The sequence below is a fragment of the Tenrec ecaudatus genome, chromosome 2 (assembly GCF_050624435.1).
Source record: "Tenrec ecaudatus isolate mTenEca1 chromosome 2, mTenEca1.hap1, whole genome shotgun sequence".
NCBI lineage: Eukaryota > Metazoa > Chordata > Mammalia > Afrosoricida > Tenrecidae > Tenrec > Tenrec ecaudatus.
In genome coordinates, this window is record NC_134531.1 from 61299440 (window position 1) to 61322780 (window position 23341).

Sequence of the window (23341 nt, forward strand, 5' to 3'; positions counted from 1 at the left end):
CAATATACCTAATGAATGCATCGTTTGATCTCTTGACTGCTGCTCCTGTGAGCATTGATCATGGATCCAAGTTGAAGTCCTTGACAACTTCGATCTTTCCTCAGTTTATCATGAGATTACCTATTGGTGGTCCAGTTGTGAGGACGTTGATCTTCTCTACATTAGGTCTTCTTTACATTACACCCATACTGAAGGCTGCAGTCCTTGATTTTTATCAGCAAGTGCTTCAAGTCCTCCTCACATTCAGTAAGCAAAGTGGTGTCATCTGCATGTTTTAGGTTGTTAGTAAGCCTTCCTCCAGTTCTGATGCTGCCTTCTTTGGATAATCCAGCTTTCCCGATTATTTGCTTGCAAATTCTAAGTAGAATTGTATATTCATTCTTTTAACAAATATTTCTAAAACACATATCACACAAGGGGTATTCAAAAAGCTTGTGGAAAATTCAATTGAAAAAGATCATAGAATTTTTCCAAAAGGTTTTTGAAGCTCTCGTGTGTATGTCAGACATTGTTCTAGATGCTGGCGAACTGCAGTGAAGACTAACAAGGTTCCTGTTCTCATGGAGTACATAATCTAGTGTGGCAAGACAATGAACATATATTGCTAACCCAGGCCTATATAACTTTGGGGGGCATGCAAGCCCCCTAATTACAGGTAAAGACATACGTCACAGGAAGTGGTTTGCACTATGGGTTATACACCAATGAGAGGGGGACAATCTAGGTATATACATGCAATAGGAAGAGGAGGGATTGGGGGTATACATGTGACAAGATGGGTGGATACTAGATTTAGGATGGCAACTTAACTTTGGATGTCAAAGAGTCAGTTTGACCTGTTCTCTGGATCTCCATAGGAACCATTATCAGTGGGGTATAAACCCCACCTACAGGAACCAAGCTAATGGTCCCAAGCCTCAGGGAGAAGTAGTCCATAATCCCCAGCAGCAGGGAGACAGCAGTCTGGCAGCTGATTGCCTCAAGGGAAGTAACTTTTACCATTAGCTGCAAACAGTGTCCTAAATCTAACATATTTGGGAGAGATGACGTGGGAGAAATCTTTCTGTTTCCCACATGCTTCAAGTCCTCCTCACTTTCACCAAGCAAGGTTGTGTCATCTACATATCACAGGTTGTTAATAAGCCTTCCTCCAATCCTGATGCCCCATTCTTCTTCATGTTGTCTAATTTCCCTGTTCAGCATGCAGATTGAATAAGTATGGTAAGTGGATACAACCCTGGTGCATACCTTTCCAGGCTGTAAACCTTGTAGTATTCCCTTATTCTGGTCCAACAACTGGCTCTTGGTCCATGTACAAGTTCTGCGTGAACAAAATGAAGTGCTCTGGAAGTCTCTATCTTCTCACAATTATCCATAGTTTGTTATGATCCACATAGTCAAATGCTTTAGCATAGTCAATAAAGTTCAAATAAATATATTTCTGCTATTCTATGCTTTTAGCCAAGGTTCAGTGAAGGTCAGTAAAAATATCCTTCAAGCTGATACCAATACCTCAAGTAGAAAGCAAATGTTTTGAGAATGATGAGGGAAACAAATGTACAAAGGTGCTTGATACACAATGGATGAATGTATGGATTGTGATGAGTTGTATGAGCCCCCAATAAAATGATTTCTCTCTCTCTCTGTCTCTCTCTCTCTCTCTCTCTATATATATATATATATATATATATATATATATACAGATTTATATAGATAGATAGAGATATAGATACATCCTTCATTCCATCTTCTGAATACAGTTTGAATTTCTAGTAGCTCGCTGTCAATGTAATGTTGTCTTCTGAAAAAGTTCATTTGCATGTGATATTAATAATGCTCCATAATTTCAGGAGTCTGTTGGGTTAGCTTTCTGCTGGCATGGAAATATCAGTGACATGGCTTCTAATAGCACTCAAGCCACCATAATATGTGTGACAAGTTTGTTTTGGTTGGTTTGTTGTCTGGTTGTATACTGTTGCTTTGTTTTCCTCTGTCTAGTTTTCGTGCATGTTAGTGACTCCACAGGTCTGTCTGAATAGGACAGGCTGGATGAACTATCTGGATGAAAAACAACGGGACCGACAGTCCCGGGGGGACTTGGGGTGGGGGAGAGGGGGGTAAGGAAGTGGTGTTAACAAACCCAGGGACAAGGGAAAAACATGGGACCCCAAAAGGTAGAGAAGGAGGAGTGGCAGGCCTGGTGGGAAATGATCAAGGGTAAGGTTGCTTAGAGAAGAGGTATACTCTAGCCCAGGTGGCGATGAAGCATGGTAGTAGGGCAGGAGGAAGGTCAAGGGAGATGGAGGAAAGAGCTAGGAGTCAAAGGGCATTCATGGAGGTCTAGACAAAGACATGTACATGCAAATATATATATGAGGATGGGGAAATAGATCTATGTGTCTATATTTATAGGTCAAGTATTAAGGTGGCGGAAGGACCTTGGGCCTCTACTCAAACACTCCCTCAATGCATGAATACCTTCTTTTATTAAATTGGAACTCTATGATGCTCACTCTCCCAACACAACGGCTGGAGCCAAAGTGGGTGAACAAGTAAATGTGGTGAAGAAAGCTGATGGTGCCCGGCTATCAAAAGAGATAGTGACTGGGGTCTTAAAGGCTTGAAGATAAAGAAGCGGCCATCTAGCTCAGAAGCAACAAAGTCCACATGGAAGAACACACCAGCCTGTGTGATCGAGTGGTCCCAAAGGGATCAGTTACCAGGCATCAAAGAACAAAAAATCATATCATTGACTGCACACCTCCATGATAGGATCGCTGAAGACAAATGGGTGCATAAGCAAATGTGGTGAAGAAAGCTGATGGTGCCCGGCTATCAAAAGAGATAGTGTCTGGGATCTTAAAGGCTTGAAGGTGAACAAGCGGCCATCTAGCTCAGAAGCAAATAAGCCCACATGGAAGAAGCACACCGGCCAGTGCGATCACGAGGTGCCCAAGGGACCAGGTATAAGGCATCATGCAAAAAAAAAGATATAAGTGTGTGTATGTATGTGTATATATGTGTATATGTATATATGTATGTATATATATGTATATATATATCATATTAAATGAAGGGGGAAGTGCAGAGTGGAGACCCAAGGCCCAAGTGTCGGCCAATGGAGATCCCCTCATAGAGGGGTTTAGGAGAGGAGATGGGTTAATTAGGGTGTGAGGTAGTATCGATGAAGAACACAGCTTTCCCCCAGATCCTGGATGCTTCCTCCCCCCAACTACCATGATCCGAATTCTACCTTGCAGGGCTGGATAGGACAGAGGCTATACACTGGTACATATGAGGGTTGGAGGTACAGGGAATCCAGGGTGGATGATACCTTCAGGACCAAGGGTGTGAGGGACGATGCTGGGAGAGTGGAGGGTGAGTGGGTTGGAAAGGGGGAACTGATTACAAGGATCCACATGTGACCTCTTCCCTGGGAGAGGGACAGCAGAGAAGGGGGGAAGGGAGACTCCGGATAGGGCAAGATATGACAAAATAACGAGGTATAAATTACCAAGGGCATATAAGGGAGGGGGGAATGGGGAGGGGGGGGGGGAAGTGAACCTGATGCAAGGGGCTTGAGTGGAGAGCAAATGCCTTGAGAATGATTGGGGCAGGGAATGTATGGATGTGCTTTATACAATTGATGTATGTATATGTATGGATTGTGGTAAGAGTTGTTTGAGTCCCTAATAAAATGTAAAAGAAGAAAAGAGGAAAAAAATGATTAGGGCAAAGACTGTACAGATGTGCTTTATACAATTGATGTATGTATATGTATGAACTGTGAAAAGAATTGTATCAGCCCCAATAAATTGTTAAAATAAAAAAATATTAAAATATATATATATATATGTGTGACAAACTGACAGCCAAGTGGTGATATATACATATATGATTAAAATGCATAACAATAATATTATACAAGTCTGATAGCAGCTAAAAGAAGTTTAAAAGGATATATTATTCTTTGATTGTTTATGAAGATACAGATTACTTTTACATGTTCATAAATCAAATACATGTATTAGTTGTTTTAGAAAAAATACTGAAAAGATAAAAGATCCTAACTTCCACAGCAGTAGCAGCAAAATGAAATTATAAAAATGTCAGAAACATGCAATTAAAAAAGAGACAAGAAAGACAGATAAAAGAAACAATCTTGGTAACCTGAAAAGTGACAAAAAGAAGACGAGAGAAATAAAATCCCTGCACGTTGGATGTTACCACCTCCAGTGAGTAGGACACCATATTTGTCACCACTAGTCAAAGTAGATGGCAGTTAAAGAATAGGATAATTGAAGTAGTGATCACTTCTATATATTCTGTATCTTCTTCTTGTCCAGTGCTTTATACATGCCATCTTATTTTAATTCTCAAATAGTATTTCCCCCATTTACAGATGTCAAAACTGATATCCAAAAAGATAAGCTGCCTGTGACCTTGTAGGATTTGTTCTCATTACAAAGCTTGTGATGGTTCCACTAAACCAGCGAAAACTACCCTGCGCTATTTGGAGAAGGGAAAGAGAACTTATCAGATGGGGAGAGGAAAAGTAGTATTACCAACTCGAAAACAAAACTCACGGTCATCAAGTCAATTCTGATGCACAGCTACCCTGGAGGGCAATGTCGAACTACCCTGGTGGTTTTCTAAGACTGTAAACCTTTACAGGAGCAGACCACCTCGCCCTTCTCCCCTGGAATCGCTGGTGGATTCAACCCACTGACCTGGGATCAGCAGCTCAACATGTAACCCATTGTGCAAACCATCAAGTGTCCTTTGTAGAATTATAATTGACTGGATTATATTCACAGACTCGACCTATTTAGTGGTTATTGAACATGTTTAACAAATGCCACCTTTAATAGCTAAAGTCCTATGTGTATTTAATTTCTTATCAAAATAAAATTAAGTTTAAAATGAATTTTAATAAAGGAGAGGAAGTTAATTCATGGGTCATTTAGTGACGTACAAAATATTTTAAACTGAGGAAAGAGGTTTAAGGAATCACTGCGTATAGTTAGAAAGCAGACACAGATTCTCAGGAAACAGATGATGATGATGATCACATCACAGGGAGAACATAGTGTCACTGAGTTAACATGCAGAAATGGCTGAACTAGCAAATGTTATGTAGATTTCACTATTAAAAAAAGATGTAGCGATCATGTGATACTAAGGAAGAATAATTTTGCCATCGTACCTGTTATGGAGACGTAGCATTTTCATTGCCTGAATTGTAAACGTAAATCACTAGGCGTAATACCTAGTGTTAGTCTGGAAGATCTGCTGAGCTGGGGCCAACTCCACGCTGGCTAGCCAACAATACCTCCGCCATGGAGAAGTTGGAATTAAACTAATGATGCAACAAATAGATGTGTTTGGGAACAAGCACAGCCAGAATTCTCCTTAGATGCCAGGAGGACAAGGCTTCATCTCACATCCTTCGGATGTGTTGTCAAGCGAGACCAGTCTCTGCAGAACAACATCGTGATTATTTAAGTGGAAGGGCATGGGAAAAGAGGAAAGCTGTCAACAAGATGGATTGACACAGTGGCTGCAACAATGGGCTCACACATAACAACAATTGTGAAGATGGCTCAGAACTGGGTAGTGTTTAGTTCTGCTGGACATAGGATCACTATGGGTCCGGACCAACTTTGAATCGATGGCACCTAACAACAGGAAGAATGCAAGAAATACATCCCATACGTTGGACTGGCCATCTTAAGGTCTGGAAATAGAGCCATCGAAGTCTACAACAGGCCTCTCCTTCCTGTATATATTCCCTTGCCAGCCCTTCTTGTGTCCTCCAAGGCTGACTTGTGCTTCCATGTCTCACACAACCACATGTGCACCAGTATGTCTGCTGCTCTGGAGCGCTGATGGAGCTACAGTGCCGTGCGCAGTGCAGAGTGGCCATTGAGTTGTGGCCCTGGGCGGGGCTCAGGGTGCCTCCTCTATCCCTTCTATTTAGGAAAAGGTTTCTTTTTAGTGCATGGGCCAGAATGAAGCTCTGTGCCTGGCACGACTTTAACTTTCTACTATGTGCTTTATGGCACTAAAGATGATTATAATAGTGTAGGGAACGATGACTTTGAACACAAATTAAAAACTACCAATATCACTTATTTCCATTTAAATCACATTCATTTTCAAAACACAACAGAATCAAAGTAGATCCTTTCACCAATGGCATACATCCCCCTAGTCCTGTTCACAGTGCGTAGGGTTTAAAAGCACCAGCTAAGAAATGCACAAGATTGAGAATAATTTATTTGGGTAGGCTTCTGTGCACCTGTCATAAACCATGTCCATTCTGTCATTGATATTCAGTCAGTACGAAAATAACCTTAAAGCCTGCCCTGCCGGGGCGCGATGAAAATACTGGGTACAGAGTTTAAAGGACATAGAAAACGTGCCTCTGGCATCAAAGAAATGACAATACAATATATTATTAGATCAAAGAGTTTTTTGGTTTGTTGGTTTGTCTGTTTTGATTCCTGGGGAGAATGACTTAAATGCACAAATTGACTTGGGTTCTAGAGGTCAAACTAGAAGCTTCCAAGGAGACATTGTTTTTGTAAGTACCTCCCAATGCTACAACGCTGAAGATGTTAGAAAAGAAATCAGGCATGCAAGGAGCAAACAGAACAGGAATCGAGTGGGAAGTACAAACAGAAGAGCGAGACGCGATGCAGAGAAGGAGGGCAGAATCTCGAGGGGAGTGTGATAAAGGATCCCAGTCCAATCGTCTGGGCCAGCACCTAAGGCTTCTAAGGTTGGGGGTGCTTAATTATACCCCTGAGGTTGTCCATAATCAGATATATTTGTTTCTCCCAAGTAACCAGCCATTTCTCATGAATGTAAGAATAGCCAGCCTTCCATCTGTTATGTGCTTCATGGGTGGTTTCCCTTAACTTTTCCTCAAACATGCCTATTATATTTAGTCTGCAAACAGAGTAAAAAATACACGAAAGTCCCCAAGGAGATGAATGCGCACAGTTTGGCAAGGCCATCGGGAAGGTGGCCAGCATTGTGATGTCCTAGTTCTCAACAGAGTTGAAGCCAGCCTAGTATGACTCCAAGGTGCTCTGAAGGCACGATTTCTCCCTCACCCTCTTTCCAAGCAAATATTTGTTCACTGATGCCTGAAATTGATTTTTCAGGGGACAGAATTCTTCATTTCATAATAAGAATGATTTTAAATGCACATGAATTCTCATGGCTGAAGCAAAACATTGACTTGAAGTCCCCATTTGAAAGGATGCTGAATCTTTTTCTTCACACAAGGCAGCAAACCCCTCTGATATTGCAGGACCAGTGTCCACTCTGAGGATAACGAATCCAATGGGAGAAATAACGGATGAAAGCTTCGAATTGACCTTGCCACGTTTGTGGAGGGTTCATCTGCTGACTCCTTCCTGTCCCTTAGAAAAACATTTTAGGGCTCACTGTGCTAACTCCTCAGCCTCATCTCTTACCAGTAGCCCCCACCTCATCTGCCACCCATACCCAACACACAGTATCAGGAACTGCTTTAGAGACCCTGAACTTGCAGGGTCTATCCAGTTGTCTCCTCTGCCGGAGATGTATTACCCACCCCAACCCACACCTGTTCTTTTTACCTGGCTCCCCTCTACACTGTCTTTGAGTGTCAGCTTAGATGTGACTTCTTGAAGGAAACTTTTTGGGGGGGGTTAGGGGGCTTCCTGTATTAGGCCAGGTTGTCTAGAGAAACAGATCCAGTGGCACTCATCTATGTCTAAGAAAGAGCTTTAAATCAAGAAATAATTAGATAGCAAGAAGGCATCCTAACCCAGTCCAACTCAAGTCCATGAGTCTGGGGCTCACATCATTGTGTGCTGGTCAGGGAGAATGGTGAGCCGAAAAGCAGATCACAAGTCCGTGAGTGCGGAGTCTCCTGGATGCAAAGGTTGTGGAAACGCGGCAGGATGCCACCAGCAGTTAGTGTCAGCAGCAAAGTTCCGGGCCACCACGAAGGCAGAGGGGCAGCGAGTGAGGCAGTTCCCAGAGTCCCTCACTCTCATATACATGGCCGCAGCCCCCAAGGAGGTGTTATCAAGCTACCACTTGATTGACACCTTTAGCTCCACCCCTAGGTAGAAGTGTCTAGTTGACATAAAATCGTCCAACTACCACAATTTTGACGGCTGGTCCAGTTCTCCTCCAGCTTGTTCCCCAGACATTTCCAGAGCACTGATTAAGCACATATTACATTAAGGAATAGTTGTCTGAGCTCCTGTCTGTTGTCCTCTCTAGGCTTTGATTACCTTGAGTGTTTTCACCATTATATTCCCATCACCTATCATAGTGCCTGGGTCAGAATAAAAGTTCAATTAATGAGTGTTGAATGAGCAGATTAATTAGTTTATTCTATTTTTTGTTTCGAACGGGAGACGATGCAGTTGGAAGATACTTGTCCAGAGATTTCGGACCAAAATCATGTGTACAATCCATTTCCTATTGAAAACTCCTTGATAAAACAGAAGAGATAGTTTAAAATAGGAGTAAATCCTTAGTAATATTTGTATTTATCACAGTAAGGTGACCAAGTGCTAAAACAATAAGCGTTCCTTATCTGCCCAGGTTATAATTTAGGGTCAGAACTGGGGTGGAGTAGGGCATATTGTTCTTTCCAGTCTGTGCATTCGTCCAACAGTCAGGGAAAAAAATCGGACATGGAGAATTGAACGGAATGACTTTTCAAGACCATTCTGAAAGAGGTATGCACCACCCCTATGCAGAGCCTATCCTCCTTAAAAAGGTCTCCAACAGGCCCATCCTTGTCCCTCTCCTTTTCCCCACTCTGGTAAAGTTTCTACATGGACAGTCCTGACCCAAGGCAAAATCTGGGAACTGAAGAATTCTGTCTGGGAGCAAATTCTCGCCACTGCCCAAAGCATGCCCCATTCTCCGTGGCATTTCAAAGGCCGTGGGAGTGTGACTAGAGCTACACATGCTTTCAGGTGACCCTTGAGTTCCATGTTTTGAAAAGCAGAAGGATGTGAGTTCGAGGCACCACCTCACCCCTCTTAAGTCTCAGCCACACTTACTCAAATGAAGGCTGAAGAAACAGCTCACTGTAGATGGCAAATAAACTGTGTTTGCCACACTCTCACAGTAAAGCTCTTATTTTAAGAGGTCAGTGCCCTCCAACTGTGAAATGGTGATATGCTAAATTATGTGCTTAATTAAATCTACCAAACAGCATACCACATAATTGGAAAAACAATTCCTCAGGCAAGTTCCATCACCCAAGACTAATGTACATAAAATGCACCCAGAAAGATCGCGAGAACCTCCTCAATACACTTCCGCTTGGGAGAATGTTAAGGTCAATTTCTGCCAGAGTTGCTTGAAAGATGCACTCAGTAGCACTTAATTGCTTGTCTTTTTTCTCTTTGTGCTGCTACTGTGTGGGTTAAAAATTAAGGAGGCACACTTTTTGCCAGTTTCCTCTAGATCAGAAATCCAAGGAAGAATGCTTCCTGGAAGATTTTGCTAAGAAGAATTACTCTTTCCACAAGTTTATTGCTAATTTCCTTTTTAAATGGTTTCTTTCTTACTTGTTTGCTTGTTTCTTAATATACAAAAACAACTACACCAAGATTCTGGGAAGTCAAGTTCAGCAGTGGAACTGCTGTCTCAGGAGTTCAATGATATATGCTTGACTATTCATAAGAACTAATATGGACCCATACTCCTATAGTTAAATAAAAATAAAACTGGATGAAAGAATAAAAGCAATAACGTAACTACTCTTTTTCAGTACTACATAATGTTACACATGCATTTGTAATTAGTTCTATATCTCTGGCACATTGAGCTCCATGAAAGAGAATATGTCTTTGACTTTTATGTGAATGAGACTGCGAGTGTGTGAATATGCAAATGGATGGATAGATGAATGGTAGAAGCAAGTTCAAAATCCAGTCTTGGGCTCTGTAGGCCATTGTGCAGGCAGGATCCTTCTGAGCAGGTGCACAAATGTTTCAGCCTGGTGAAAAGAATTCACAGAGGGCACCAGCCAGTGATGATATATGCCTATCTTCAAGTACATTCATAGCTGAACCAATTTGGAGATTTATTTTCAGAGAGTATCCATTGACTTCCTTGGAATCTATCTTGGTTCATCTAAATGTTAATGAGTTGGTAGTGTAGCAGTGCGAGAGCAGCCCAGTACCAGGTCCTTGGCATGGCATGTGAGTTGAAACACGAGGCCAGTGTCTTTCCTAATAGACACATTGATTGAGCCTGGAGAGCAAAAGATATAGAAGGCAGATCCATTCTCTCTATTGCTTTCCACCGACCAAAAGAGCCTGTGTTCAGAGTCTGAGGAAATGGCAGGAGGCCACCTTCTACTGCGTAGGCCTCACATACTCCTGGTGTCAGGCTACACCTCATCAGATCCTTAATCATTTGTGTTCAATGAATCGAATCTATTCTTGAGATGATCTCTAAATTCAGGTGGGATGTACTCAAGATCATACTTTGGTTCTCATGGATTTGCTTTAATTTTCTGCAGCTTCGACTCAGCACCTCGCATGAGAAATTGACTGTTTCTTCCTCAGTGGACTGCTGGCCTGTTCTGACGGATGCTGAGTTTGTCCACCATCGCTTGCCACAGATAAAGTCAGTTTGAGTCCTACGATCCATTAAGCAAGGTCCATGTGTGTAGTTGCAGTCAAAGGGCATTTGCAAGTGGTTAATTCTGCAAAATTCTATCATGTGCTCTTGGGTGTCATTTCTATGACCAAGCCCCATTTTTCCAACTACAGATCCTTCTTCTTTGTTTCCAATTTTCACATTCATCCATGAGCTTGATCCAGTTCAGACTGAAGAATAGAAATATTTAATTTGATGATCTTTGACATTAGTGGGTGGTTCATAAATTTAAATTATAGTCATATTAACTAGTCCTCTTTGTAAGCATATGGGTGCTATGCTATCATTGACAGCATTGAACTTAAAGCTAAATCCTTTTATTTCTTCTTCTTTTTTTAGGTCATTTAATTGGGGGCTCTTACAACTCTTATCACAATCCATCCATACGTACATACATTATAGTTTTCAAAACACTTTCTTTCTACTTGAACCCTTGATATCAGATCCTCATTTTCCCCTCCCCCACCTTCACTTCCTCATGAATCCTTGATAATTTATTTTTGAAAACTTTCTCCCATGTCTTACACTGACTGCTGTCTCCCTTCATCCACTTTTCTGCTGTTCATTCCCCTAGGAAGGGGTCATATGTAGATCACTGTAATCTGTTCTTTCTTTCTCCCCCCACCTTCCCCTTCCCCTCCTTGTGTCTCTATTCTTATGACTGGTCCTGAGGGGTTTAATCTGTCCTAGATTCCCTGTGTTGTGAGCTCTCATCTGTAGCAGTGTACATGCTCTGGTCTAGCCAGATTTGTAAAGTAGAATTGAGATCATGATAGTCAGGTGGAGGTGAGGGAGTTTGCATAAAGAATTAGAGGAAAGCTGTATGCTTCATCGGTGCTATACTGCACCCTGACTGGCTCATCTCTTCCTTGTGATCCTTGTGTAAGGGGATGTTCAATTGTCTACAGATGGGCTTTGGGTCTCTACTCTGCCCACCCCCTCATTCACATTGATATGATTTTTTGTTCTGGGTCTTAGATGCCTCATACCTTATCCCATTGACACCTTATGATCACACAGGCTGGTGTGCTTCTTCCATGTGAGCTTTGCTGCTTCCCTGCTAGATGGTCACTTGTTTATCTTCAAGCCTTTAAGACCCCAGATTCTATATCTTTTGATAGCCGGGCACCACCAGCTTTCTTCACCACATTTGCTTATGCACCCATTTTGTCTTCAGTAATCATCAGGCAAATGAGCACCACAGAATGCCAGATTATTAGAGCAAAATGTTTCTTGCATTGATGGAGTACCCAAGTAGAGGGCCAATGTCCATCTGCTACCAAATACTTAATATACAACTATATGTACATAGATCTATTTCCCTATCATTATTTATAGGTAATTTACATATGTACATGCCTGTATTTAGACCTCTATAAATGTCCTTTTTTCCCCAGTTCTTTACTCTATTTCCTTAAAGCTAAATTTGGAAAATACTTTTCTTTGTTTGTTTTGACAATAAATATGAGGCCATTCCTCTTCAGTGTGCCTTTCCTGGCATAATAGATCGTCTGGCTCAAATGGCCAACACCAATCCATTTAAGTTCACTGATGCCTAGAATATTGATCTCTTAAGTGTTGCATTTCATTTTTGATGACTTCCAGTTTTCCCAGAACCAAACTTTGCACACTTTAGATTATTAACGGATGTTTGCAACTGTTTATTTTCATTTCAATTGTGCCACATCAGCAAATGAAAGCCCCCAGAGCTTTGCGGCATCCATATCACTAAGGCTGACTCTACTTTAAGGAGACAGTTCTTCCTCGCCATATTTTGAGTGCCTTCCAAAAGAGTCTCACCTTACAGAACTATATCAAACAATACTCCACTATTTTTCATGAGGTTTTCAGGGACCAAACTTTGCAGAAGCAGTTCCCAGTTTGCCTTAGCCTCAAAAGCCCTACTGAAACCTGTCTGCCATGGAGGGCCTTGCTGACTTTAAAAACAACATTGAAATAGTTTCTAGTATCACAGCAAGATACAAGCCACCATAGTATGGCAAACTGGCAGGCAAGTGGTATAGCTATGGAGCTAGAGATAGTATATGCTAGGTGTTAAAGCTGTTCAAAAGCTCAGCTGCGAAGTGAAAGGCTCATGGTTAGAACCCACCAGGCCCTTCTCAGAAGAAAGACGTGGGCCCAAACTACCATGACCTGAATGTGAAACATACAACACACCTTCACACATGTGTCTGTATGCATGTGTACAAATTTACTTTTGTATCCCGGAAGCTATTAGATTAATGGAGTCTTTGACTCAAAGTAGAGCAAAACTTTGCAGTGACATCTTGTGTACCTAATCTTCATTCATGGCTCATTCTTCATTTTACCAACACCCTCTCCTACCTTAGGAAAGGAACCTGGCGGGGGAACCAAGAGTCTGGATTGCAAAATCGAGGAGAGTACTGTAGCACCTGCTGTGGAGCTCTCCTCATCACCCCCCACGGACACTCGGCACCACTCCTGGCAGGTTTCCACAGACATTGAGAACACGGAGAGGTAAGTATGAAGCTATCCTAAAGAGACTAGCATGAGTGGATTGCCAATCCACTCCCAGTTAAAATCTCAGAGTCCACAGAGAGTTGAAAATTTCTATTTCAGGCTTAAAAACTAAAGCAAAGGTGCTGTTTTTGTTCTACTGGAGAGACATGGTTGGAAGGAACCTTGGAGACTGCCTAAGCTACAGATTACAAAAACAAAACTGAACTGAGGGAGAGTAACTAGACCAAAACCATACACGGGGACAGCAAAGGAACCTATAGTGGGTGCAGGCTCTCAGGTCTCCGCTTATCTCACTCCAACACATGGCCTCTCTGGGAAAAAGGAAAAATCTATGCTTCTTTGGGCAGGGAGAACATTGGATTTACAGCCTGTCACAGCTCACCCATTGAGTTGGTCCCCAAATCTCCATTTGTTTAAGGAATAAGTGTCCAAAATCATGCAGACATGCTTCCTGTGGATTCTCAGAATTCTGGTACATGGAATGATCTACTTAGCTTTGAGTCAGAGGCCAAGTATCCCCGCCCGTCAACAAACAGATGTTTGCAGAGCGCCCTGTACTTTCCTAGAATATACTTTAATGGCCCTTATAGTTAAAGAGAATGACTTGTCTTAACAACTTCTCCCTGCTAGTGAGAGTATTTTTTTCTAGGGAGCAGCGATTCTACAGGGATTCTATTTCACTTGAAGAAGGAGAACAATAATAATGTATCATAATAAGTGTCATGTCTCATCCAGATGCTAAGAATGCCATTCTAGGAGGCAGAAGGACAAGGCCCTTGTTTATGAGCCTTCACATTGATCTCTGTGGCCTTTGTTGCTGAGGTCCCCAGAGCTGCACAAACAGCTGAATGAATACCAGGCAATTCCACTGAGTGTTCTGTGTGGGGGGGGGTTGAGTCATTGACAAGATAATGAACATTTTATTTTCTTATTTTTAGAAATGTAGCACACAATGGCACTTATAGCCATTGTGGTTCTATGTTGCGATTATAATATAATTCTAAGGCTAATTACCAAATTTCGGTGTTTATAGAAATTTGGAGCATGTGGTAATTATGTGCTATTAATAAAACTTGGACTTTGTTATAAGCTTGGAAAACCAACTATTCAAAGAATGAGGCTGTTTGGGGCAGTGCGATAGACCCATAGACAACTAAGAAGGGGGCAATTTATGCTAATTTCTACAATAGAAAATTCCTTCATCTATTTCCAGGGGAAATGCCAGAATGACATGGTGAAGACATAATCAATGAGCAAAGACATTTTCCTTCCCAGAAACCCTGCACAGCCTCTATAGCCAAGCCTAAGCTTGTGAAACAAGCTTTGAGGAGTCATGGGAATAACTGTGTGGACAGCATTTAAGTTCATAAAAGTCAAGATTGAGGTCAAAGGCAGTAGGTAAAAAGACGTGAACGTGCTAGACCCTGTGCTGAAGGGAGGCTCCTTCAGTCCTTCCTGGCTCTCAACCATTAGAGAGACCTGTGGGTCTCCAAACAGACCATGCATAAAATCACAAAGAGGCCCTTTTAAAGACAATGATGCCTGGCTGCCACTATAAGCCAACTGAATAAGAATCTGTTGGAGTGGAGCCAGGGTATAAAGCGATTCTTTTGGGCATCCGTGGAGAGAATTATTTTATGGGGAGACTTTGCACCAATCCCACGCATTGCATTCCTAGCCTTTTCCTATCTTGAGCTTATTCACCTCCCACTCATCCCATCCACCCTTGAGAATGTTACCTGGAACAGAACGTGCCCCTTTTATTTCTGGATTTAGGACCCTGCATTCCCTTTACCTCACAGCCACCCTCTCTCTCTAGAAATCCCTGTTGGAACTTGTACGCCTGAAGTCCCCACACAGAGGAAAACAGAGAGAAGGGAGTGCAATGCGTTGAGGGCAGGGAGCTTCTGACTGTGTTCACAGTTGTGTTTCTACAAAGCGAGTCCACCAGACTGTTTTCTCCCTCATTTTCCAATGAACTGCTGCCAGGTTAGGTTCCCTTTAGGTATCAGTGAGCATGTCAGAAGAAAACACAATGAGGTCTCTGTACTTCTCAGGACCAAACCAAAAATAAGTTCACTGTCAACGAGTCAACGCTGATTCGCAGTGACTCTCGTGTGGGTTTCTGAGACTAATCACTTGCAGGAGTAGAAAGTCCTTCTTTCTGCCTGCAGTGGCTGGTGGTTTCAAACTACTAACCATGCAGAACACGTCCCGTCTCGTAATCACTATGCCACCAGGGCCTCTTAAGACAGTGGTCCTCAAATCATGCTTACCAAAGCAGTGGTATAGATTGAGGGATCTCATACTTAAACTTAAATTCTGTATTTCTTTCCTTAAATGGCAAAGAAAAGTAAGTTAATGGACAGAATTTTCTCTCAACATTTAGATGATCTCCACCACCACCCTTGTTTTGTTCCCCACCTAACAAATTGTCTTAAAATCTGTTGATCTGTTATTGCTTCTCTAGTTTAGAGCTAATTAAAAGATGTATCTGATTTTGCATCAAGCAATCTTTTTGCTGTCTTAAATGATACATGCCCCGGAGCTGAAATAGTATTGATTTAGTGTATATGAGAGTAAGTCAGAAAGCACTAATACAAAATCACCAAAGGCTTTATTTTAAAACATATACATAAAAACTTGAAGCTATTGTTTCTCAACATAGCCTCCATCTTGGAGTATATACTTCTGATGGTGACTGTCCCTCGAATCCTCCAGCCCCCACCCAAAAAAATTATATGCCTTTAGATTCACACCACATTAAAATGGCAGTTTTAGCTTATTGAGGGACTCAAATCATGTGCCTTTCAAAAGTTCTTTGAGTTTGGGAAACAAGAATACATCTGAAGGGTCAAGATCAGGGCTGTGGGTCACAATGAACTTCTTGTGAGAAGCCATTGCCACCCTACCAACAGTTGAACTGTGCTGCTGGTGGAGAATATTGAGACTGCCGTACGCTGCTTGCAGAACAAACAAGCCTGTCTTGGAAGGAGCCTAGCCAGAATGCTCCCGAGAAGGAAGGATGGCTAGGTTTCATCTCAAGTACTTTGGACATGTTATCGGTAGATACCACTCCCTGGAGAAGGCTTATCTGCTGGGTAAGGTAGTGGGGCAGCAAAAGAGAGGAAGGCGCTGAAGGAGATGGACACAGTGGCTGCAACCATGGGATCAAGCATAAGAACAATTGTGAGGAGGGCGCGGAACCGGGCAGTGTGTCGTTCTGTTGTACTTAGGTTCACTAGGTGCTGGAACCAACTCACTGGTACCTAACAACTCCTGCCTGGGACAGCGGTTCTCAACCTGTGGGTCACGACTCCTTAGGGGGTCAAATGACCCTTTCATAGGAGTTGCCCAATTCATAACAACAGCAAAATTACAGTGATGAAGTAGCAGCAAAAATAATTTTATGGTTGGGGGGGCGGTCACCACAACATGAGGAACTATATTAAAGGGCTGCGGGATTAGGAAGGTTGAGAGCCACTGTTCTAGAAAAATGAGCAGATATATTGTCAGGATGGAAAAAATAATTCATTGTTATAATTGTCCTGGGTTTTTTTCTCACCAATGCTGTTTTCAATTTTCTAAGAACATTATCATAATAAGTCCTTGTGATTGTCCTTTGTCCTTAAAGAAAATCTATCTAGATTACACCTGTGGAAAGTCCCAGTTACCCTAACCTCTCTGCCTTGAAGTCAACTGGCCCGACAACGAATCCCCTCAGAAGCCGCTGTTCTGGCTGCATCTTCTGTTTGGAAGACTCTCTAATGAGACTTAGACACGTACATTGCCAAAAGGACTCATCTGCAGCCATCCTCTGATCACAGACATGTGTTTAACCATGTTGGTTTTTAAATAAACCCGTGCATGTATGAAGTGGAATTTTGGTAGCAATACCTTTTGACTTACTACTGTATTTGAGAACCATTGTCCCAAAGATTTGAAAAATCCAAATCTCCCTTGTCCTAACCTAGAAGCCCCCTGTCTTAAACAAGAAGCCCTCAAAATAGCTTCCTGCTTACAACTCTGTGCTTTTATGATCACATGAACTCAGGTGAGGAAGGATGTTGGAAGTGTGCATGGCATTGTAGCTAGTGAGTTAAGGCCCAGGGAGCTTCAAAGGATATGCCAATGGCCAAAGGAAAGCAATGCTGCCCTCTCTCTCTTTGTCTTTCTCCCTCCCTCCCTCCATTTCTTTCTTTTATTCTCTGTGAAGAGCCCTTCTCCAGATGTTTCAGGATTTGTTTACCCTGCTACTGCTGACCCTTTTTCTGGCCTCATTTTGGCCAATGATGGGGCAGACTACTTTCTCTCTTTTGTTTCTCTAGCATTTTCAGAGCCTAACCTGCAGTCTCCCATTAGTTTGATAAGTGTAAGTCTTTTCCTGTGAATGCTTAATACCTGGGTTGCCCTGAATTCCCGCCATGGTCATGAGAAACTCACACCACGCAAACAATAGTAAGTGTGCAAGCCGGCGTAGCCACAACAGCTTCTGAGTAGAATAGTACTAACATCCCGACCCACCTTTTCCCAGAGCAGAAGAGGTGCATTCAGCTAACTTTGTGCCTTCCGCCTCTCGGGTACACTTCTGAAATGCTGTCCTCACTGCCCGGGCTTCTCTGAGCTCAAGCTCCCACCGCAGGATGCCGCACGGGAGCACTTGGCAGAGAGGTTCTCATTCCTTCTGAGCCAGCCCAGCTCAAATGTTTTCTTACAAAACCAAAATAAATTCAATATGGGCCTCTTAGGAACTAGAGCTAGCACAATTTGGCATGAATCGTGTCCTTCAGTTGTCTCTTAGAAGAGTCCACTCAATATTTCATTTCAAAAACCCGTGCTTGATTATTCTCTCTTTTTATCAACCTTACAGAGACATTCGAGAAATGAAAAACCTTTTAAGCAAACTCAGGGAAACTATGCCTTTACCATTGAAAAATCAAGGTGAGTCCTGTCATTTCTCTTTGAAGCAGAAGATGGTTGTGACTTGTTTCTTGAGAACTAAAAGCAAGCTTCATACACATACAGTAAAGGTCTCAAATACAGGAAGTTCCTTGGTTATGAATGTAATCACTTCCTGCCTGTCTTTTTAATAATTTGTGGGTAAGTCAGAACATGAGCATATGGTTCTCATTTAGCCATATTTTAGTGCAAGAAAATGCTATCACCTTTTCAATAATTGATTGGAAATTAGGTGAAGTAGTTGTGATAAAGAATTTGTTGTGAGTAGAGTTGATTCAATATTTCACTGAGCGGGCAAATTTGCATAACTCTAAAGGACACCTAACAGTTACCTATACCAAGGTTTGTAACCTAGAGACTGCCTGCATACATTTGTCTCTTTTTGGAGAAGATAATAAAGCAGGTGGAGTCTCTCAATTGAATATAGTTTTCTTCCCCGTGTACAGAATGCTGAAGCACATAAAAGTTAAATAATGTAACCAACATTACAGAGATTGTAAGTATAAAAGTTAGAATGTAAATCCATACCATCTGTCACTAAAACTATCCGAACTAGGAGCATACACATTAACACGGAAATGAAAGGGGGATATTAAGTAGACTATCCATGAAGAAAGGGCTTCTATAGGCTTTGGTGAATTATTGCATCTTCACTCCGCCTCAAACAGAATAATACTGGTGCGAACAGTAAGTCAGTCATTGTTACAGTCTGGAATGAAACAAATGACTAATAAGCACTTTCATTGCATGTACACAGCCAGGGCAGGTTTAGGTGGAGCATCACATTCAGAGGGTCTGGGGGGGAATGTTATGGGTAAGCAAGAAATTCTTGAGGCTAAGTACTCATCGATAGTGGATGGTCGAAACCCACCAGTGCTTCGGGGTGTTCTCCCGGGAACTCTGCTCCTGTAAGAAAAGATTCAGCTCAACTCACTAGCACTGAGACGATGTGATTCATAGTGAGCCTACATGACAAGGTAGAAGTGGCCCTGTGGGTCTCTGCGGCGGTACATGTTTATGGACCCGGAAAGCTCTAACTGCCGACCTTGTGAATCGCAGCCCAGCTCGAGGCCACTATGTCATTAAGGCTCCTTCAAAAAAAAAATTTCAACCTAGGAGGCTTTATGGAGTGGTCTATTCCGTCACATTGGGTCACTATGCATAGGACTTGGCACTATGGCACACAGTCAGAAAATCCCGTTTCCACTGACAGGGCAGGGGCCGAAAGGGTAGAGTCTGCTTGCTGCTGAATGAGCCGTGGGAAGACCTCTCACCACAGCTAGAGCACCATCCTGGCTTAGGGAGCGGGATGGCAGCAGGTGGAGGCGTGGACACCAGACAAAGGGGCTGTGGATGATTGTGGTTTGAATGCATGGGATGAGGCATCGGGTCATTAGGAAATAAGAAACCGAGGCGATATGATAACTGGTGGCGTGAAGCATCTCTTGAAAGGCTGGATCAGTAATTGACAAATACAAACTGTGGGTTTAGTATTTGGGGCTCTTTCCACCTTTAGGAAAGTAATAATATGTTGCTGTGATGAGCGATTGCTCCGCCCACAGCCTGGGAGATGAATGTTAGAAAATTCACACAGTGATTGGGCGCAGGGCTTTGTGTTAAGGGTAGCCTGGGAGGTAGATGGTGGCTCTTCCGTTTACCATGTTACATGTTACGGAACTTCCGGAAACTCCCTCATTCCTAAAACTAGGAGATAATATACTGCCATCCTCTTCAGAAGGTTGCTATGAGGATCACAGAAATCAAAGCCTGTGACTGCCTACTAGAACACCTTACATAGTGCAAACACGCAACAAATGCTTTATTGTTGCTATTTTTGGTCATTATTGTTTTTGTTGCTTTTACCAACTGGCCCATCCAATCTAGCCATCCTCAATTAGAACAATCCCTGCCATCGCGCACTCTGGCGCATGCTGTGTGTGGTGCCCTTCGAGAGACTGATCTTGAGCCTATGGTTCAGGGCATTAACCCTAAGACTTTGAATGTGGCGCTTACATTCCTTGGCAAGTCTGCTTTCATCGAAAGCATAGGGGTTCTATCTCCCACTCCGCTGCTAAAGATTCACTGTCCTTTCCCTCTGCCCTCGGGGAGACTGACTCACAGCAACCTTATAGGAGGGGGGGAAATTGCCCCTGTGGGTTCCTGAGACTTTAACTTTTTACCGAATACAAAGCCTCATCTTTCTGCTGCAGAGAGGCTGATGGCATGGGTCCCTTAATTACAGTTTCATGGATGCCTGATATCTTATATTTTGCATTAAATCATCTTCAACCTTCCTTAACATTTCATGAAAATTGATTTTTGAATTATGTGCAAAAGGAAAAATAAATTTCATTTTATTTCCCTAGATCATTATCTACGGATAATCATAAAAGGCATAATATGAAAATTTATATAAACTTTGATCACATTTATAAACGAAAAACATACTTAAAATTTAAAATAAGTTTTAAATATTATTATTATTATTAAAGATTGATACTATGAGTTAAAAGAACATAGTCCTCCAAATAAGTGATACCCAGGACTTGAATTCTGGATCCGTTTAGGAAAAGAAAAGGAAAAAATAAAAATCTAGGGCAATTATTCTGGAGGAAGTGGTGTGATAGTTGTTGTTAGGGCCCATTGAGTCGAATCCGATCCCTAACAATCCTATGTACTGTAGAACATCCTAGTCCTGCATATGCCTCATGATCATGACCCTGTTGGAGCACATTGTTGTAGCCAGTATGTTAATCCATTTAATTTGGGGTCTTCCTCTTTTTCACTGACCTTCAACTTCACTGTGCTTGATGTACTTCTCCAGAGATTAGTCCCTACTGATGGCAAGTCCAAAATAGATAAGACAAAGTCTCGTGAGCCTCCCTGTTAAGAAGCATTCTGGCTCTACTTAAATCTCAAATCTGCCAAGACAGATATGGGTTTTTTTGGTGTGTTGTGTGTGTGTGTGTGTGTGTGTGTGTAAATTCATGGTACATACTGTCTTCGTTGCCAACACCATCATTCCGATGTATCAGTTCTTCTCCACTCTTCTCTATTCATTGTTCACCTTTGAAAGGCACAAGAAGCCATTGACGTTATGAGGGGCAAGAGCACAATTTTTTTTAATTGCTGCTAACATGGGTGTTAACAAAAATCCTTGACAGCTTCAACTTTTTCTCCGTCTGTCACTGGTTGTTTATTATTGCTGTTGCTTATTGGACCTGTCATAAGAATTTTTGCTTTCTTTTCATTGAGTCACCATCTATTTGGAACAATAGCCTGTAATGTTTGGCCATAAGTCCTTCAATCTTCTTCACTTTGAGCGAGTAAGCATGTGTTATCTACATAGCACAGGCCGATAATGAGTCTTTCTCCAGACTTGATGCCACGTTCTTTCTCATATAGTTGAGAGTCTTGAATTAGTTTGCCTCCAAGGAAGACTGAATAATTATGGTGAAAGGATATATAGATAATCCTGCCCCACACCTTTCCTGACCCCAACAATGCAGTCCTTGTTCTGGGCGAAAGACTGCCTCTTGGTTTACATAGAGGGGCAGCACACGCACAGTTAAGTGCTCTGGAATTCCTATTTTTCACATGTCATCCATAGCTTATGATGACGCATATGGCCGAATGTCTTTGCATAGTCAACATTTTTCTGGTGTTCTCTGCTCTTAGCCAAGACCAATCTGATATCAGCAATAATAGCCCTCATTTCACATCTTTTTCTGAATCTGGCTTGAATTTCAGGCATTTCTCTGTCCACGAACCACTGCAGTCATTTCTCAATTATTTTCAGCAAAATTTTATTTGCATGTGATTTTGTTCAATATTCCCATTGGATCACATTTTTTGTAATGGGCACAATCCTGGATCTTTTCTAGTTGGCTGGCAAAGTAGCTCTCTTCCAAATTTCTTGGCCCGGAGCCGTGAGAACTTTCAGTACTATATCTGTTTGATGAAACGTCTCAATTGATATTCATTCTATCCGTTCCTGGAGCCCTGCTTTTCACGAGTGCCTCTGGTACAGCTTGGACTTCTTTCTTGAACAGGTCATATACTTAAATGGTTGAAAATTGACCAATTCATGTGCAAACAGTCATTCTTTGCGGGGGGGGATGTGTCCTGCATAGTTCATATTTTGTCTATCAAACTTCAAATTGCATCTCAAGGCTTTGGATTTATTCACTTATTCAGGAGAAAGTCCAGTATGGCTTTAACTACAAATTGAAGAGAAGGACCATGGGAAATCCAGGTTTCTTCCTTATAGAGAAGGGAAGATGTGAACTTCAGCATGTGGAAATATATTTCTGTTTTCTCTGTTTAATATATATTTTTAGCAATGTGTCCCTGTGAGCTGGCCAGTAGAGAAAGTAGGACTGGAGTGTGGACCAGAGAGTGCAGAGAGGCCCTGCGACTGCTAAGATGGGTGTTTTGGAATCTCTCTGGGAACGCTGTTTAAAAAGATGAATCGCATGGATCATCGGAGACTATTTTAATGGGCAAATCAACCAAATTTTTTTGACTGCATACAGTGAGATAAACCATAATAAAGCTGTCTCCCCTGGCCTTCTGGAACTCTTTTCACATGAACTGCTTATTATTTAGGTCAAGGTTAATTTATGCAGGAAATTAAGTGGGTGAAATGTGGGGGAAATATTTCAGGTTTTTTTAGGATCTTATTGTGAAACATAATTCTACCTGAATAAATAACCTCATAGAACAACCTCTATTTGTTCCTGAATGCTGATTTCCTTTGTCTTTTTCTGCTGTTGACATGTGTGTTTAAATCAGGGAGGTAGAAAATGGAAAAATACTTCTCCTGGATCCCTTTTCTCTACTTCAAACCTCAGAAATGGCAGAAAACCCTATGAAAATCCCACCAACCAAGTGCTGGTTTCCTGGTTCAGAAACTGTTCAGTGTTTACATTGGTGTTTGAAGATATAACCACACCCTTCCTCTTCCTACCCAAATCAAAGCTCACCTTAACAGTAGTTTGCTTTAAATTGATTAGCAATGGGAAAAGGTATTTTTGTGACTAGTAACTCTATGTTGACTTTTAGCTATAACCTGTTCTTTCCTATCTTTCCAGTTTAAGGAAAAAGAGGGGCACTGGAAAAGGACTGAGAAGCTCTGGTCTGCTGAAGCTCCGCCACAGGCTTTACACAATCATCCCAGTCTCCTGGC

At 42.0% G+C, this 23341-nt stretch overlaps 1 protein-coding gene across 2 annotated transcripts in view; it reads left to right on the forward strand.

Annotated features, from left to right (window-relative positions):
* RGS7BP (regulator of G protein signaling 7 binding protein) overlaps positions 1-23341 on the forward strand; it is a 134935-nt gene that overhangs the window by 98242 nt on the left and 13352 nt on the right. Inside the window, exons 4-5 of one of the 2 annotated variants that reach the window (XM_075543031.1) lie at positions 13044-13191; positions 18065-18135. In XM_075543031.1, the coding sequence (XP_075399146.1) occupies positions 13044-13191; positions 18065-18135 (219 nt within the window). Of the gene's footprint in view, positions 1-13043; positions 13192-18064; positions 18140-23341 lie in introns of those variants that run through there. The other variant, XM_075543032.1, reaches the window with a different exon arrangement.